Raw genomic sequence first — 19,960 nt, forward strand, 5'->3', positions numbered from 1 at the left:
TTATGTATACAATATAATCAATTAACTCCTCCATTACAGTTCTTTTAATCAATGTCGCAACCAACCAATTAGATGAAATTACAGTGATGTTGTTAGCCACAGTGGAAAGACTAGGATAAATATAACAATTCCCTCTTAAAATATCAGTTTGAAAGAGAGATTAGATGAAAAATGTAGGAAAAAGCGAAAACCAAAAAAAATCAACCCCCCCCCAAAAAAAAACCCTTGTTCAGAGACTGTGTTATGCCTAAGGTATAAAATAGGCTTGATTCAGGATTTTATGAATGAATATGGTTAAGGAGTAATCAAATCTGTGTGGATCAGCTCCCCCCTTAGAACTGTTAGCTAGGAGCCAATAGCTGTTGACCTCCTTAGAATGTTCAACACTTTAGCACTTCCTGTCCTCCTACTTAAACAAACCTTCTGCGAGTGCCAATTGAAAGAACTAAGTGGGTCAAACAGGTGCCAAATAGGGTGCAACAACAAGGGACTCACCCACACCCGACAAAGGAAAGGACTGACTAGATACACTGAATAAACCACACAGGGGATGTGTTGGGGAATGGGTAATGTCAGAGGAAATACACTTAACTGGGTAATGACAGTTGACAGTTTCAACTGTCCACCAAACTAACCAGGGATGACAAATATCTTAATGTGGGTTCAAGTGATTGAGAGGAGGAACAACAGATCACTATTACTCAAACCTCTCCCTGCATTCCATATTAGAATGTCCATGGTCCAGCCAAGGGTTTTGCTTTAGACTGCCTGCTTCCTATCTTAAATATTTATCCTACTCTATATATTACCTATAACAATACCGGAGAAGCTTAGAATATTAGGTGAACTCGGTCTTCTGGCACAAGCTTTCCTCCTGTCAAGAACATACTTCTTCATTTGTATCTTTAAGAATCTGATTTTTCTTCAAGTTTATTAGCTCAGGTTTTGAGCTTTTTCCTCATGATTACCTTCTTGCTAGTGCTTAATTTCTCTTTTTGTTCATTGGTAAAGGGAATTCCTGGTTAGACACCCCCTGTTGTAAGTTGATAACTCTTCTTTAATACAGGCAAAGAAACTTGTCTGAGAGGAATGGGAGGGTAAATGATTTTTTCTCTATGATTATCACAGCTGATTTGTTCCAGTAGCTAGACTTGCTCCATGTCTTCCTAATTCCAGAGTCTATCCACTATCATCTTCTCTTCTTTTCTCATTTTGCCACAGTTGTGGCATCTGAGTATATATTATAATTCTTCTCTCCCCTTTCCTCCTCTTCTTCTTTCTCCTCCTTCTCTTCTTCCTTCTCCTCCTCCTCCTCTTTCACCCTTTAAGAATATAAACTCTTTGGGGCAGCTGGGTAGCTCAGTGGGTTGAGAGCCAGGCCTAGAGATGGGGGTCCTAGGTTCAAATCTGGCCTCAGATACTTCCTAGCTGTGTGACCCTGGACAAGTCACTTAACCCCCAGTGCCTAGCCCTTACCACTCTTCTGCTTGGAACCAATATTGGTTCCAAGGCAGAAGATAAGTGTTTAAAAAAAAAAAAAAGAAAAGAAAAAGAAAGAGCATAAGCTCATTGAGGGAAGGAACTTTAGGGCTCCGCATGATGACTTTCTGACACACAGTCTATTCCTTCATAAGTGGTGAATTGAAAGTAATTAGGAAAAAAAAAGTAATTAGAATCATTAGGGTTTGACAGTTAATTACATATGAAAGGTTATGGACAAGAGAAAGTCAAAGATAACATCAAGGATTTGAGCATAATGACTAGGTAAATGTCATGTTCTATATAGTATGATAATGCTTTTTAAGTATGTGGTTCTTCATGAAAATTTCTATGTTATCATTGCTTTTTGCTAACATGAAGCACATTTAGGTCAGTACTCTGGACGTGTCTTGAGTCCTTAGAATACATCATATGCTTTTCATATACTTAAATTATCACATAGTAGGTACTTTTAAGATTTTGCGTTTTTTCTTTCTCTTTTTCTCTTATTTTCTTCTCTGATTCCTCTCTTCTGCCCTTATGTTTATTGTTAGTATGCTAAATTCCAAAAATATTTGGTTGTTTCTTTTTAAAAACAATAGAGTTTTTTGGTGATTATTTCTCTTTTTTTGTATATAAATTGAATTTTTTTTTTAGTTCTGACAATATTCTTAGATACTATTGTTATAATAGATTGCCTTCTTTCTTTTTCTTATATATTAATCCCCATGCTATTGTAATTAATTTAAGCATCATTATTTTGATTTGATTATTAATTGTTTTTAGTCCAAATGTAGGGAGTAAAAATTATGTTTATTCTTAAGTCACTTGAAATGTGAGTAATATGTGACTTTTTTTTTTTTGCAGTGATGGCAGTGTGAGCCAGTCTCAAGATGACAGTGTCCTTGGAACAAGGCAGTGTAGGCATAGTCTAGCTATCATGCCAATTCCTGGAACTCTTTCCTCAAGTAGCCCTGATCTCCTGCAGCCTACAACGAGCATGTTAGATTTTTCAAATCCAACAGGTAAGTGCTCTTCTAATTTAAGGTCAATGAATAGAAAAACTGCATTTGGGTAAAGAAAAAAGGAAATATTCAATAATATATTTATATTAAACTACTTCTTCAAATTGTGGGTCAGAAATTCATGGAGAGAATTTAAGAGGGAAGACATACTTTCTATGAATAAGACTTGATACTCTTTAAGTGTCCAGGATTATGACAGGTTTCTGATTATGATTTCAGGATTATTTGGTTCTGCTTATTTAATTCTGGAAGAAAATGTGGGAATGAAGTCTAGGAAAAGATTTTTCTTCAAGGCCAAAAAATATGGATCCTATGATGTACAAGGAGAAATAAGTTCTTGTTCTCGTTCTCTCTCTCTCTCTCTCTCTCTCTCTCTCTCTCTCTCTGTATGTATGTATGTATGTATGTATGTATGTATGTACATACACCTTAAAATAAAATATATCTCACAGCTATACAGAAATTATATACCTTTACTTTCTAAAAGCATTGGGAAGTTATAGAATTGTTTTCCTTAATGTAGTAATTAAGATTTCAGTGAGTACTGTTATTGGTATTTTTAACTTATTTTAAAAAGTAATTTAGGGGGCAGCTGGGTAGCTCAGTGGATTGAGAGCCAGACCTAGAGACGGGAGGTCCTAGGTTCAAAACAGGCCTCAGACACTTCCCAACTGTGTGACCCTGGGCAAGTCACTTGACCCCCATTGCCTACCCTTACCACTCTTCCACCAAGGAACCAATACAGAGAAATTAAGGGTTAAAAAAAAAAAAAAACCAACCAAACAAAAAAAAGTAATTTAAGGGGGCAGCTGGGTAGCTCAGTGGATTGAGAGCCAGACCTAGAAATGGGAGGTCCTTGGTTCAGATCTGACCTCAGACACTTCCCAGCTGTGTGACCCTGGGCAAGTCACTTGACCCCCATTACCTACCTTTACCACTCTTCTGCCTTTGAGCCAATACTCCAATATTGGCTCCAAGATAGAAGGTAAGTGTTTAAAAAAAAAAAAAAAGTAAGTTATCTCCCATTTCTACTAAAGATTTGCTCTGTGTTCATCACTTACTCATCTTTAAATACTGTATCATTATTGACTATTAGTCAAGTTAGCAAGAATTTTTAAGAGCATATTTATTATATATCAAGGACTGTCTAAGCACTGAGTATACAAATACAAAAATGAAATTATCCTCCACTTAAACAGTTTACATTTTAATGGCAGAGACAACATCTCATAGATGTGCATAAAGTAAACCCAAGATAACTTTAGGTGGGAAAGCAGTAGCAAATGAGGGGACCTGGAAAAATCTTCATTTGAATGTGGCATTTTAGCTGATTCTTGAAGAAGGCCAGGATTACAAGAGATAAATGAGGGAGAACACTTCATGCAAAAACATTAGCGATGAGAAATGATGGTATGTTTTGTGAAGAGTAACAAGTACAAGCCTAGGGATGGATCATTGAGTTTATGAAATTAAGTAATATGAAAGGATACCCAAGAAGTAGGAGGATGGTAAAGAATTTTAAATATGAAATTGAGTTTTTGTTTGTTTTGCATTTTGAGGTAATAGGGAGCCACTGAAATCTGTGGAGTAGGGGCCATGCCATAATCAGTCTACATTGATATCTTTGTAGAGAATTGGAATTAGTAAGGAGAGATTGGAATGAGTAAATGAGCCCTATCTAGAGGCTATTGGAATAGTCCAGCTAGGGGTAATGAGGCTCTAAATTAGGATAATGGTTTTTAAGTGAACAGAAAGTGATATATGGGAGATACATTCCAGAGAAAGAAATTATAAAATTTTCAGCCAATTGAAAATGTAGAAGGAGAATTAGGAATTGAGGATGAAACCAAGGATGGGAACCTAGATGATTAGAAAGACAATGTTCCACTTGAGAATACTGGAGAAGGTCAGAATTGTGGCAGGTTTTGGAAGAAAGATTAGTTTTGTTTTAGACTTAGAGGATGAAGTAGTTAAGACTAATATTCTGCAACTTAAATTAGATCTTATTGGGAAGATATAATTTTGGAGAGTCACTTAGCCCTGGGCAAAGAGGATGATTTTGAAATTTAGTTCACTTCAACAAACATTTAAGTGCCTATCATGTAGGGTATTAAGGGATAGAAAAAAATTAAAATCCACATTTTGTCCTTTAAAGCTCTCTACAACTTGCCCCCTTCCTAGGACTTTCCATTATTCTCATTCCTTACTCTGCCCCTAAACCCACCCCCAATGTGTTCTGGGATTCAGTGACTTCCTTGTTCTTCCATGAACAAGACTCTTCATATCTTGGTTCCAAGCATTTTCTTCCCTATACGTGGAATGCTTTCCCTCCTTTTCTTTGCCTCCTAACTTCCTTGACTTCCTTCAAATCTCACAAAAGTTAATCTTTCTGTAGAAAACCTTTCCTGATCCCCCTTAATTCTAGTGCTTTCCTTCTGTTAATTATCTTTAATTTATTCTGTTTATATCCTTTTTGTATTTGCTTGTATGTTGTCCCTGCATTTAACTAACTGTAAGCTTCTGGAGAGCAGAGACTGTTGTTGGCCTTTCTTTATAGTCTCAACACTTAGCAAAATGCTTGACATACAGTAGGTACTAAATAAATGCTTTTTGACTTGAGAATTATGGTAGTCCATGTCATCATATTTTTTCCAGATACTTAAGTATAAACTGATTTCAAGGTTTTAGCATTTTAAAAATTCTAAACTTAACAGAAAAAATAGCATTTCCATATACATAGACTCTCTTAAGGAGAAGATTGCACATGAAACTGGAAATCTCCACTTCATAATGCTTGCTTTATTTTTTAGAATGTTAATTTAATTTGTTTTAAATTCTAGTATTTTCTTTTCCTCCCAACTGATAGCCAACAAATTTCACATTGACCATCTACGCCACCCCCCCACCCCCCGCATAGGTCCCAATACTTTTCCTTGTCAAAAGGAGGGTAACAGTTAGCTTTATCATATGTCCTTTGAGGGCATTGTTGGTCATATCCTTTTAAGGCCTTCAAAGCTAATTTCCTTTTCATTTTTCTAGTCATTGTGCTCTTGATTCTGCTCACTTCCCTCTGTAACAGTTCCTACTACTTAGGATTCTTTGTAATTGTCTCTTCACTTTTTAAGCCACAATAATATTCGATTATATTTATCTACCAAAATTTGCACAGCAGTTCCTCAAGTGATAGACATAGTTTTGCATTCTAGTTCTTTGGTATTTTTAAAAATTTTTTTCCCCTTTTTAATTCACCCTTCAAGAGTAAGAACTGCCCCCGCCCCAATTATTGTCAGACTAGCTTTTGAAAGATGAAGTCATTTTTTTACCACCAGCCAAGTAATTAGCTTCTCTACTTCAGATACAGGGCCAATATTGGCAAATATCTGTATTAAAGACCCATTCCTTCTCTGTCATGAGGCAAGGATAACATAGTAGAATGAATGCTGGAGTGAAGTGATTTGGATTTTAATCCCTGCTCTCCTACTTGATATCCTTGGGTAGGTCACTTGAAATTTCTGAGCATCAATTTCTCATTCTGTTCCCCTCCAGCTGAGCTGCCCACCTTACCCTCTGTGTGCTCCCATTGGGCTGTTGCTAGACAGTGGAGCAGGTGATGTGAATAAATGTTAGGCATGATGGATAGGGGGAGGGGAGCAGCTCTGCACTCTGTGTGCTCTCTTTGGCACCTGTGCTATAGGTTCACCATCACTGGGCTAGGTGATTATTTTGGTAATAGTTTTCCTTGACTCTATATCTTTAGTAATATGAACATGTATCTAAAACATACACTTATGCCAATATAAGTTATATCTTGATATAAACCCTTAATAAGAAGCAATTAAGGAATTGGTATTTAATTCAAATCAAATTAATGAATTTGGATTTAATTTGTGTATCTTTCATAAAATTGATAATGTATTTGCTTTAAGCAAAGCATTTTTCTTCTTGATTAAATTCATTATTTGTCCATGCTTGAAAGAAATGTGATATATTTTCCTTACAATTACTTTGGAATTAACTGGCATTGTCTTCAGGGTCTTTGGATTCAAGAATTACTCAAACTAATTAATGGCATATACATTTTTTTGTTTTTGTAAATCAGCTGTAAATAAAATCTCCTTCTTGAACATAATGATTATTCCTCCTGGTAACTTACTCTTGGTATACATATGTAAATATTTCATTGCCTTATCAATACTTTGGTATAACATTCTACAGAGGTCAAAAGCATACCTAAGGCATAATTTTTAAGGTCTTTTTTCTAAATGAAGTAGAATTCTTTTCGAATACATTCACAGTAAAAGACATTTCCCTGATGTCCCTCACCCCCATTTCCCCTCCTTTCCCCCAACAACCTCCCCCCCATCCCCGGGCAACATTTCCTAAAGCAACATTAAAGAAATTCTGTTATTTCTTTCTGTTATTTCTGCACCATGTAATGATGCAAATTTACTAAAGGGCTTTTACTTAGAGGATGATGTTCTTCCTCCTATATTTTGCATAAAGTATTCTTTTTAGATTTTTTAGAAAGATACACATGACAGCAGGTTTCTGGAAATATCTTACAATAATATCAGGTGAAGCCCATTTTTAATCAAAGAAGATTATATTTCCCTTTGTGCTTCATGCTAAATATTGTTTCCTATGAATGGAATTTAAAACAAATGGTTTTGTTTTGTTTTTGCTGCCTGTAGCTGTTGGTTTTTACTGTAAGTATGTTTTAGATTGGAAGTTCTTTGCATGGTATTTTTATGCTGCATTTTATAGTTTATATGTTGCCTCCATTGATTTAAGAATTATTTATGTATTTATAGTCATAATTATTAAAATCAAATTTCCAAATTTAATATAATTTTCTATAAGATAATAATTTAAAAGATTCAGACCCAGAAGTTACTATTTCAAAACATGACTGTCATAATAGATTTATATTCAAATCATTTTTAATAATCCTGAATTAGAAATTGTCAGTAAGGGAAAGAAATCATAATTTCTTCAGTTTAACTCTCCAGTGATTTGAAAGTAGACAGTGTGGTAAAGTGTAAATAATTTTGGAGGAGCAATCAAAAGAATTAGACGTAATCTTAGCTGTATTAGTAACTCGCTCTAATCTTGAGTGAATCACTTTTTCCTCTCTCTAAGTCTTCATTTTCTTATTTGTAAAATGAAAGATCAATAGGATTTGGGGCTCTTTCCAGCTTTGGATCCTATAATTTTTTTTTCTTCATATACACTTAGATTCCTTTTCAAAAAGAATCTGCAGACCCATTTGATACATGCATTTATTTTTCAACCACTCATCCAATGTGGAGTTTTGTTACTTTTAGATGTTTTCGTCAGTTTGTTGAGTGTCAGATAAGACTTATAAATTTGCATTTTTCAGATTATTGAGGTCCAGATCTTTTCAAGTAAATGTTTATATATTATACATGTTGGTTGTTATATGGAGAGATCTCTGTGCTTTACTCCATTCTGCTCTTTTACTTAAAAAATGCTTTGTTGATACATTTAGTTTTTATAGTGCAATATTTTCTGGAAAAACTTTGTCATTCCCCATATCAACATCCCCTTTTGTAAATACATGTTCACATTCTTTGATATGACCCTGGCCCAGTAACTTTACCTCATTGGGTCTCACTTTACTCAATATAAAAATATAATTCAACTAAAGATTTCTCAGGTCTCTTTTTACCCTAAATTCCATTATCCTATGATTCAGTGCTACTTTTGAGTATTTGTAGCAGTACTTTATAATTTTTAAGTGTTACTTTTTTCATTTTTTATGTGCCATAAATATTTTTCTAGTTTTATACTTTAAAAAATCTTGATGATATACTTTTATGTGGTACAGAATTTTATTTGCAAACAATCTTGTCTTCCTTTTTCTTAACATTTAGAAATTTTTCTGCTCTCCATAATTGAGAGAAAACTTTAATTTCCCTCTTTTTGTAGTTCATTTTCTTGTCTTTTACGCTGTGATGAAGCAGAGTTATTTTTCCTGAAATGATTCCTGTCCATTTTTCTGTTCAATGATGTCTAGTTCAATAATGATAATGAAGATAAGGCATTTTATAATGTCATATAATTTTCAAAATACTTCATATGTTTTGACTCATTCGAGCTTCACCATAATCCTGTGCAATTGTCCCTAAACATTATTTTATTTCTATTTTACATGTAAAGAATATAAGACACCCAAGAGTCTGAGGGACATGCCCATGCCCACTTAGCTAATAGGTGTCAGATTGAGTACTTTTAAGAAAAGTAGTTCATGTTCACCATATTCAGCAAGGCATAATGAGAATATATTTTCCTGGAGTTTCCCAAATCTAATTAAAAGGGCTCACAATTGGATAGGGAGAGGGGAAGGAGAATTTTACTTATGTATTTCCACCCAACTATATGGTATAGAGAGTAGTTATGTGGAGGGACAGTGTATGAACAAGAATAACAGTAGAGACATTCAGAAGGTTATGAAAAACAGAACCCAAGGAAGAAGCCAGTAATAAAGTCCATGTCTGAGATAACTAAAAAAACATAGAAAGTGTACATTGAAGTGTGAAGAGATGCAATTTTTATATTACTGGTATTACTGTATGTAGATGATAGAGAGAGAAAGATTTTTAATTGGAATGACTCTAGGAGGTTATATATTTCATTTAGAAGAAGTACTATATATTTAAGGTCGTAGAGTAGCATCATGTATTATCTTCTTCCTTTATTGGAGAGAGTATAGCATAGTGCATTTGGGAAAAGATAGACATATTGTCAAAATATATATTTCATATCACCTAGATTTAAAGGAATTGCATTTGAGAAATAAGTCTTAACCTTTGCATAGAGGTATGATGATAGTGATTGGAAATATAAATTATCGAGGTAGCTGCTGTACTTTTCCTTTTGCCCAAAGCAGAGAAACCATTGATTTCTGAACTTGCTTTAATGACAGTTTCATCTTTCCAAAGATGGAATAATCCAATCTGAAGTCTTAATCTTAATTTGCCAACAAGAAACAATTGATGGTGGTGGAAACTGAGAATTTGAAGGGAATGCGATTATCCAGAGATTGGATATGACATAATTTAGATTCAAAAAATAAATTGAGCATTGGATTGACTCCAAAAAGATAAAATTTAGTCAGGGATAAATGTAAATTCTTTAACTTGAGTTACTCTACTAGTTTATGAGAAAGCTGTGTTATAGCTAAAGAACAGTTTATCTAAAAACTATTGGGAAATATTAGTGGGATGTAAGCTTTGTAGGAGTCAAGTGATATTGTTTCCACAATCCACTTCATGTTGCAAATAAAGTGCTGTTTTACATTTGTATTGGGAGCTTCCTCATATGAGAATTCTCTATGTACAGGTCCAGTCTGTCTATCTTTCTTTTTCATTACATACCAAATGTTTTGAATATTTACTAGACTAAGTATCTTCTACTCTTCCATTTGGTGGCATTACAAAGTCAATGTAAATAGAAATCTCCCAAGTTAGACTAAGAAACTGAAAACATGTGTTGTGTTTATTCTTTTCAAAATTGTTAATGAAAATATTTTAAAATTGTATGAAAGTAATAATTTTTTTATCTTTTTATCTTATGTAGATATTCCGGATCAAGTTATAAGAGTTTTTAAAGCAGATCAACAAAGTTGCTACATTATCATCAGTAAGGACACCACAGCCAAAGAAGTTGTTTCCCATGCAGTGCACGAGTTCAGTTTGACGGGGGCCCCTGAGACATATTCCCTTTGTGAGGTTTCTGTTAGTCCTGAAGGTGTTATAAAACAGAGAAGACTTCCAGATCAGTTCTCCAAATTAGCAGATAGAATTCAACTAAATGGAAGGTAAATATGGCCTGGTTTACTTGTTTTAGTGGACATGATCTTGAAAGTTAAAGTGATTATAATAAAATAAAAGGAATACCTACAATATTGTGTTAGAAATGGAAGGGCATTATTTTTTGAGTTTTATTGTTTGAGTTTATCCAAAATTCAAATTGAATTCTCTCCTACCAACTTAGATCTGCCTTTGCAATTGAAAGGATGAGTATTTAAGGAAATAATTCTCATTAGTTTAATTTTCTAATTTCAAGAATTGTGGAAACTATTAGTATCGTAGCAATTTAGCACTTAGGGGGAGATAGAAGAGATTTGGAAATGTTTATAGGTACCAGGGAAGAGACAAGTAGCTAGGGAAAGCTTTAAAAATGATGAGAATGATAGGGGAGATTTTTCAGTGATTTCCAGTGTTCTTTCCAGCTCCAGTATATGTGAAGCTATGAATGAAAGTGATTTGTTCTTGTGTGATAAGCTAGTTGGACTAGAGCAAACGGTTTATAGAGTCATTGAATGACAGAGCTGTCAGGGACTGCAGGGTCATGGGCTCCAACTCCCTCCTCTTAATGATGAGGAAAACAATCTAAAGAAGTAAAGTGATTTAGTTAAGGTCACGCAGGCAGGTGTCTGACCAAACTCAGAACCCAAGTAAAAGGAAGGAAGGAATAGAATTAGACTTGGAAACTTTACTTCCTTAGAATTTTTTAAATTATTCCCTGAGTTATTCTTTTACTAGTGTGTTAAACTTATTTTAGGAAGTAATGGTGAAAAGTAATATAACAGCATTGTAGTTACACAAAGAACTTTATTCTCAATTTTTCCACTGAAGTGTCTTCTAGGTGCTTCATAAATACTTTGCTTCTGATTAGGAAAAAAGCAAAAGTGTTGTATCTGATAATTTTGAACTGAGAAGGCATGAAAATGAACACATGGTCTAGATCAGCATTGGCCAACCTATTAGAGATTGCGTGCCCAAATTGTACCTTCAAGCCACCTTTGAGCCCCCAACATCATCCTAGAGAATGGAGGGAGGAAGTGCTTGCATTAGTGTGTTGGACAGAGGAGTAGGGTATGCAAAAAATGTCCTCAGGCATGGTGGAGAGGGGGAACGGAGCACCCCCCTCTGTGTTGCCAGGACACATATGCCATGTCTTCGCCAACACAGATCTAGATGCTCTTAAATTTAAAAACATTATTACGAGAAGTCCATAAGTTTAATGAGACTGCCAAAAAAAGGGTCTATGACAAACCAAGTTAAAAATTTTTAGTCTAAAATAATTAAATTAAGTAGCGTCTTTTTCTCATTATGATTTAGGATTTTTATTATATTCAGATATTAGACAATATCATTAGGCATATTGGTTTACTTGCCAATGTAATATGTACAGTTTTGTTTTGTTTTTTCACATGTTTTTCTTTTTTCTTTAACATTTTAATATTTTTATTTTTTATTGATTAAGAAAATTTTTCCATGGTTGCATGATTCATGTTCTTTCCCTCTCCATCTCCCCCCCACCCCCACCCCCCATAGCCAATGTGCAGTTCCATTGGGTTTTACATGAACCATTGATCAAGACCTATTTCTATGATATTGATATTTGCTCTACGGTGATTGTTTAGATTACATCCCCAATCATATCCCCATCTACCCATGTAATCAAGCAGTTGTTTTTCTTCTGTGTTTCTGCTCCCACAGTTCTTTCTCTGGATGTAGATAGTGTTCTTTCTCATAAGTCCCTCAGAAATGTCTTGCAGAGAAATCCATTACATTCGATTGTCCCACAGTGTATCCATCTCTGTGTATAGTGTTCTCCTAGTTCTGCTCCTTTCACTCTGCATCAATTCTTGGAGGTTGTTCCAGGTCACATGGAATTCCTCCAGTTTAATATATTATACAATTTTAGAATGTCATATGGAAAGTGTATAGTTTTTGGTCACTTTATCTTTAAAAATTTTTTTTATTGATATCTTTTATTATTCACATAACCAGAATTTCTCCCAGTGTCCCCATCTTTCCACAACTCCTCTAAGATTACTTATGCCTGTCTTTTGTCGTCTTTGACAAATTGTAAGGTGTATGGTAAAACCTCAAGGTTGTTTTGATTTGCATTTCTCTTAAACTTAGTATTTTGGAGAATTTTTCATATGGTTCTTAACAGCTTATATTTATTCTTTTGAGAATCATTTGTTTAATATTGATTCATGAATTGTTTAGTTCTTTACTCAGAAAAATAGCCACTCTGTGATTGAGATAAATTAAAAGTATTGCATATATGTCATTAATATTTTAATGAATACCTACTGTTTCTGCCAGAAGATGATTGTCAGTAGTGATGCATGTACTTTAAGATTAAGGTACAGTTCACGTATTTTTTATCTTGTGACTATATAAAAATAATTGCTTATTGACTAGCTATATAGTCTTTATTTCAAATATTTGATTCACTAGTTTATTTGTAATAATACATCTAATAAACATTTTGGTGAAAACATCAAAACTGACCAGGTGAATACTGACTGAGAAATAAGTTAAATACGTAAGTGTGTGTTTATATGTTTATATATATATATATATATATATATATATATGTATATATATATATATATATACTTGCTATGATTAAGTTTTTACTCTCTTTTTAAAAGATACTATTTGAAAAATAACATGGAAACAGAAACCTTGTGCTCAGATGAAGATGCCCAGGAATTACTTCGAGAAAGTCAAATAACCTTATTGCAACTTAGTACCATCGAAGTAGCAACGCAGCTGTCAATGAGGGACTTTGAATTATTTCGAAACATCGAGCCTACTGAGTATATTGACGATCTTTTTAAGTTGAACTCCAAAACAGGAAATACTCATTTGAAAGAGTTTGAGGACATAATAAATCAAGAAACATTCTGGGTTGCAACAGAAATTTTGACAGAATCAAATCAGCTCAAAAGAATGAAGATTATTAAACATTTTATTAAAATTGCTCTTCACTGTCGAGAATGCAAGAACTTCAACTCCATGTTTGCAGTAATAAGGTACTTTTCTTAGATTATATTAAAACACTGAACCTAGTTTTGTAGTAATGAGTCAAAAATTTTGCTTTAGAATTCTTATACTTGTTTAAGGGAAATACCCTAACTCAAACAATATTATTAATTTTTCACCCAATAGTCATATTTACCACCATAGCTTCAAATCCATTTAAACGATTTGCAGAGTTCTTTCTCTAAGGCTGAGCAGCTCTAGACCTGTTTCCAGCTATCTGTAGCACATTTCTACCTGCACTTTAAATGTAGCATATCTAAAATTAAGTTCATCACATTTAAAATCTGTCCCTGTTTGATTTTACTATTTTTGTAATTATTTTTTTCATTTATCTAATTTCTGACATAGTTCTCATAACCAATTACATATACCAAATCCTGCCATTTCCAGCTCTGCCATATTTTCCAGATGTTTCCTTTTCTTAATCCCCTCTGCCACTGATATTATTACAGGCATTCATTACTACCCACTTAAATTGTTTTTAATACCTTTTTTATAGTTCTTCCTATAGCACATCTCTCTACTCTATTCCATCCCATATATCGATACTAAAATCATCTTCTCTTTGTATTGATATTTTTCTGTCATTCTGTCAAATCTACATTGATTCTTAATATCTGCTTAGTAAAGTTAGAAATTATATGGCTAGCTCCAAGGCCTTCGTATCTATTTCTACTTTAACTTTTCGGGTAGTGCATGCCAGAAAATATTTTGGTGAGGCAGAATACAAGCCATTGTGTGAAGCAGACATGAAGAAAAGAATGTAACTTTTTTGGGGGGATGCAGAGGGAGACAACTAGGTGGTACAGTAGATAGCACCTTGGATTTGGAGTCATGAAGAACTGACCTTGTGACTCTGGGCAAACCACTGAACTTCTGTAGGATTAAATTTTCTCATTTGTGAAGTGGGAATAATAGCACCTGCCTCCCAGGGTTGTGTGATCAAATGAGATAATATGTAAAGTGCTTTACATAGCTTAAAATGCTGTATAAATGTTAGCTTTATTAAGTCTAGAGTATCTCAAGTTACATTTTATTTTCAGGCTTTTGTTTTTTAAAATTATTATATGCTTAACTTTAAATAGGGATGAAGAGAGGACTGTATCTGTGATTTTACTGTTATAAGGAAGGTCTGGATGAGGAAATTGATCAATGAGATCAACACCTTTTCTGCAATTTATATTATTAGTGAGTTACCTAGAGTCCAGAGAGTAAGTGACTTGTTCAAGGTAACTAAGGAATGTGACAGAGGTGGAACTTGAGCCTTGGTCCTCATGGTTTTGAGGTCAGTTCTCTATCCACTGGCAACACTATCTTGCTTTAATTTTAAATGCAAATGTGAAGAAACACATTCTTAATTTATGTTCCTTTAAATGCATACATTTTTCTTTTTTGTAAAGTGGTCATATGTAGGCAGCTAGGTGGATAGAGTACTAGACCTGGAATCAGGAAGACCTGAATTTAAATCTGACCTCAAACATTTAGTAGTTTTGTGAATCTAGGTAAGTCATTTAACTTCTGCTTTGGGTTTCTCATTTATAGGACCTATTTCCCAGGGTTGTTGTGAAGATAAAATAAGATGTTTGTAAAATACTTTACAAATCTTAAATCATTATATGAATGCTGCTCTTGTTATTTTGTATTTTTCTATACTGGTTCTTTCTTTGCTTAAAGTTGATTTATTTGTAATTGTTTTTTCATTCCTTAGTAATTTTAATATCATTGTAATATTGCATTGAGATACTATATTATGTTCAACTGTTTACCAATTGTCAGACATCGATTCGTAGTTGTAGAGCTGGAAGGGATATCAGTGGTCATCTGGTCCAGTCCTTTCATTTTAAAGATTAAGAAATTAAGGCCAGAGAGCTTGTCACTTGTTTCAGGTCAGAATTTCAACCCAGGTTCCAAACATAGTCTCTTTTCCACTCTATTATACTGCCTCATTCTGTTTGATAAATCTGTAAACAACAAAAACTGAGGAAGATTCATTAATCAATATTGCTGAGGTAAACAGGATACTTATTTTAAGTGATCTACCAAAACAGTTTTAATTATAACATAGAATTAAACAACAAAATTATGTATAAAAAGATAGAATAGGAATAATACATTTATTTCAGTGGTCAGCAAATTCATTTCTCATTAAACAAGAAATTATGGGTTATTAGGAAAGTGGATTTGATTTTTTGAGAATAAACTTTGATTACATTTAAGATGTAAGATATACTGGGGAAATATTTTATTAAACATATTTTTTTCATTTAACAACCATTTATTTTCTTCATCTCCCCCAATGAATAAAAAACAAAATCTTTGTAAGAAATATTCAAAATCAAACAAAATAAATTTCCACATTGACTATGCATATAAAAATGTAGGTGTCATTGTGTATCTTGAGTCCATCATTCCTCTGAAAGGAGATGTCAGAACATTCTTTGTCATTAATTTTCTGGAATCGTAGTTGTTTATTATATTGATCAATAATCTGAAGTCTTTTTAATTGTTTGTCTTTACAATGTTGTTATCTTATGCTTATTCTCTTGGTTCTGCTTACTTAACTTTGTTCATATAAGTCTTCCTGGGTTTCTTCCATTTGTTACAACATATAAGAGTATTCCATTATACTGATATAACATAACTTCTTCAGCCATTCCCCAATTTATGGGAAACTTGTTTCTTGTTCTTTGTCACAACATAAAAAGCTGCCTTAAATATTTTTTTACACATAGGTCTCTTTTCTCTTTCTTTATCTCTTTGGGATATAGACCTGGTAGGTAATATTGGTATGCCAAAGACGTTAAACAATGTAGTAAATTTTTGGGCATAGTTCCAAATTAATTTCCAAAATGATGAGACTAATTCACAGATTTACCAACTGTGTATTAATGTGTCTGTTTTCTCCAATGTTGTCATTTCAATTTTTGGCCAACTTTATCATTCTGAAGGATATGAAATTGAACTTCAGATCTACTTTAATTTACATTTTTCTTAATTATTAGTGATGTGGAGAATTTTTTCATGTAACTATTGATAGCTATGATTTTTTTTCCATTGAAGACTGCCTATTCATATTTATCCTTTGGGGAATTGCTCTTATAAATTCGAATCCATTCTGAGGAAAAAGAGTTATCAGAAAAACTTGATGAAAATTTATTTTATGATTTATGTTCCTCTTTCCCCTTTTTTAACCTTTTACCTTCTCTGTTAGAATTAATATTGTATATTGATTCCAAAACAGAAGAGTGGTAAAGGTTAGGCAATAGAAGTAAAGTGACTTGCCCAAGTTCACACAGTTAGGAAGTATCTGAGGCCAGATATGAATCCAGGATCTCCCAACTCTGAGCTTGGCTCTCAATCACCTGAGCCACCTAGTTTCATGGAGTTATTGACTTCTCAAGGAACCTGCTGCTTGGTTAAAGTTTTAGACCCTTTTTGCCAAGCTATTAATTCCCTTTCCAGTTTTTTCATCTGTGGGAAATCTTTTCTTTTCCAATATTTATCTTCTGTCATAGAATTGATACTAAATATTGGTTCTGAGGCAAAAGTGTGGTAAGGGCTAGGCAATTGAGGTTAAGTGAGTTGTCCAGGGTCACACAGCTAGGAAGTGTCCGAGGCCAGAATTGAATGCAGGACCTCCCATCACCAGACCGCCTAGCTGTTTACATTTCTTATCAGATTTTCCTCTAACACACTCAATTTTTTTTTGTTTCTATCACTTAAAGAAAACTCCAAACTACTTATTTGATCTCTTTCAGAAATTCTAGTTGACCTTGTGCCCAAACTTGCTTTCTTTAATGTTCTGGCATCATTCTTATCTTCTGGGTTTGTGTCTTAAGCATCCCTGTCACCATAATGTCGTTCTCTAGTTAGATTCTTTTTTTTTAATTTGCTCATTTGTCCAGTTTTAATAACTAAATTTAGACTTCCTATTTGAGCCAGGCCCTGTATGCTTCTGGAAAAAATGACTGTTCTTTGTGCAGTCTTGCTTTGTATCTTCTTGGCTCCTGCTGTTTCTTTTTCAGGGTACTTAGGTTAGATCAGGCTAGGAAGCTGCAAGATTTTAGTATTCCCAATGCAGTCTGATCTAGGACATAATTTGAGCACTGCCCTCCTGATCTGAACTCTACAAGTTCCTGACTTGGATGCATATCGATCTGAACAACACACTGATGACTTTGCCTTTGGTCGGAGTTCCCAGTATATAGCTGCTGGACTTGACTACTGGCACCAAGCTGGGAAGTTCATCAGGTTTAGAGTGACAGAACTGCAGGCTCCCTTTTCGTCTAGGCTTCCTTTTGTGATTATTTTGTTGGAGGTGTCAAACATGATTAGAGCTTAAAACATATTTTCCTATGTTCCTGGAGTCAAAGCTGTTCAGCAGTTATTGCTTAAGTCTGGACTTGCAACCTTCCTTGAGGCAGCTCAACAATGGATAAAAGACTGGTTTTGAAGCAAGGAAATCCTGATGTTTTAACACACCCTAATTGTGTGACTGGGGCAAATCATTTAATCTTCTGCCTTAATTTCCTCAATTTATGTGGATGGTAACAGTAGTATAGGGTTGTTGTTTTATGTTTCAAATGAGATAGTTATAAAGTGCTTTTATTAGCATAGGCCCTGGCACATAACAACAACCCTTTCCCTTTTCTCTTTCCTTGTTTACTGTGCAGTCTAGGGCCTACAACCATACCTTGCCCTTGCCCTTGACCCTTAGATTCAAGTTTCCTTTTCAACGGATACTGTATAGCTATCTAGGCCTAGGCCGGGGTAGTGAGTGACAGAGTTGCCAGTTCACATCTATTCTTGTTCCTTGTGCAATATTATGCTATGATCAAGCTTTTGTTCACTCTCTGTGCTGGAATACTGCCCATGGCCATTTTATGGGTAGAACCCAGCCCCCCATGTCCAAAGAGCCACCACCTTTGTTCCTATGCTAACTTAACTTGGGTTGGAAGAATGACTCACTCTGATTTTTATTTCTTGCATTTCCCAGTTATGATGCAGTCTAGTGTGTTTTCTAAATCTTTGCGTAGTAGTTGTGATGGTGAACTCAGTAATACTACTACTTCTACTCTCTCATCCTTCTTGGACTCCCTGGGCAAATATTTTCTCCAAATATAATATATTAAAAACTTAACATCTCATAATTATTCCCAGTAACACAAAATTTTTAGAGTGATATTGAATCATAAGATCTGAAGCTAGGGAAGAGATTACATTTAGTTAATTGTATAGATGAAGAAACTGTGGTGAGCCTGAAAAGGTGAAATTACATGTCCGTGATCACTTTGAAGGCTATGAAATTAGCTTGGGGCACCTAAACTACATTTGGAAATGACTATAATACATAGATAAAAGGCATTTATTTTTCTTCTGTTTCTTTGTTGTTTTCGTTCATTTGTTTTCAGTCATCTTACTCTTAGTGATCCCACTTGGGATTTTCTTAGCAGTGATACTGAAGTGGTTTGCTTTTTTCCTTCTCTGGTTTATTTTATAGATAAGGAAACTGAAGCAAAGTTAAGTGACTTGCTCTGGACCACATATAGTAAGTGTTTGAGGTCAAATTCTTGATTCTAGGCACAGTGCTCTATCCATTTGACCATTCTTATTTACTATTAACATAATTTTTACCATACATATTTTTTAAAAACATGGTGCTAATTTTTCTTTTTGATGACACTCTTAGGATATATTCCTTATAATTAGATTATTAGGTTAAAGTTTATGATTATTTTTCATTATTCTTTTTGTGTACTTCCAGATTATTTCCAAAACGAGTTTACCAGCTCTATATTCCACTAATAACATATAAGTATTCTTGTTTCTCCACAATTCTACTAGCATTAGTTTTGTTTACTGTTAACAATTTTTGTCAGTTTGCTGGTTGTGAAGTGGTACCATAAAGTTGCTTATATTTGATGTTGAATTTTTTTCAGGTAGTTGTATGTATAACAATAGTGTGTATTTTAAAAAAATCTTCTTTTGTATAACATTATGTCATATAGTTTAATGTGACTTTTGGCAAGCTACTGGGCCTTATCTTTCTAGTCTCTCATTCCTCTGATCTAATGCAACATTCCTCAAATCCCCTTTAGTCTTTGTTCTCCAAATAAACTTGGCTAAACTTTGACCCCAAACACACACTCCATTCTTACTTGATGCCTTTATTTTGCGCTATTATTATCTTTGTTTAGGATATCCACCTTCTTTATCTTTGCCTATTATTTCTTAGTCATCCTTTAAAAGGCAATTGATAAGCTACCTTTTCCATGAAGCTTTTCCTTTTTCTCCTAGTCCTTCCTCTCAGAACATATCTAACTTATTTTTTTGTATCTGCTTTACTTAGCATACAATATTTTGTGTCATAGCAATGAAAAATCAGAGTATAATCTATCTTTTGAAAGAAAGCAGGTTACTAAAGTATGAAACTAATCTTTTTAACTTGTGAGAAATTTTTGTTAAGCAAGAACACTTTTTTTCCCATGCCATTTCTGTAGTACCTTAAGACTTGTAAAACCTTTTACATACAATACTCATTTGGTGCTCATAACATTCTTCCAACATAGATGGCTATATGTCTGT

At 34.0% G+C, this 19,960-nt stretch overlaps 1 protein-coding gene across 4 annotated transcripts in view; it reads left to right on the forward strand.

The window, feature by feature from the left end:
- The window catches only part of RAPGEF6 (Rap guanine nucleotide exchange factor 6), a 238,818-nt gene that overhangs the window by 183,993 nt on the left and 34,865 nt on the right, over positions 1 to 19,960 (forward strand). For 3 of the 4 annotated variants that reach the window (XM_044664676.1, XM_044664678.1, XM_044664677.1), the window contains exons 17-19: positions 2,347 to 2,504; positions 10,104 to 10,344; positions 12,982 to 13,365. In XM_044664676.1, coding sequence (XP_044520611.1) covers positions 2,347 to 2,504; positions 10,104 to 10,344; positions 12,982 to 13,365 — 783 coding nt within the window. Of the gene's footprint in view, positions 1 to 2,346; positions 2,505 to 7,195; positions 7,211 to 10,103; positions 10,345 to 12,981; positions 13,366 to 19,960 lie in introns of all 4 variants that reach the window. The other variant, XM_044664679.1, reaches the window with a different exon arrangement.

This window comes from Gracilinanus agilis, chromosome 2, assembly GCF_016433145.1.
Source record: "Gracilinanus agilis isolate LMUSP501 chromosome 2, AgileGrace, whole genome shotgun sequence".
NCBI lineage: Eukaryota > Metazoa > Chordata > Mammalia > Didelphimorphia > Didelphidae > Gracilinanus > Gracilinanus agilis.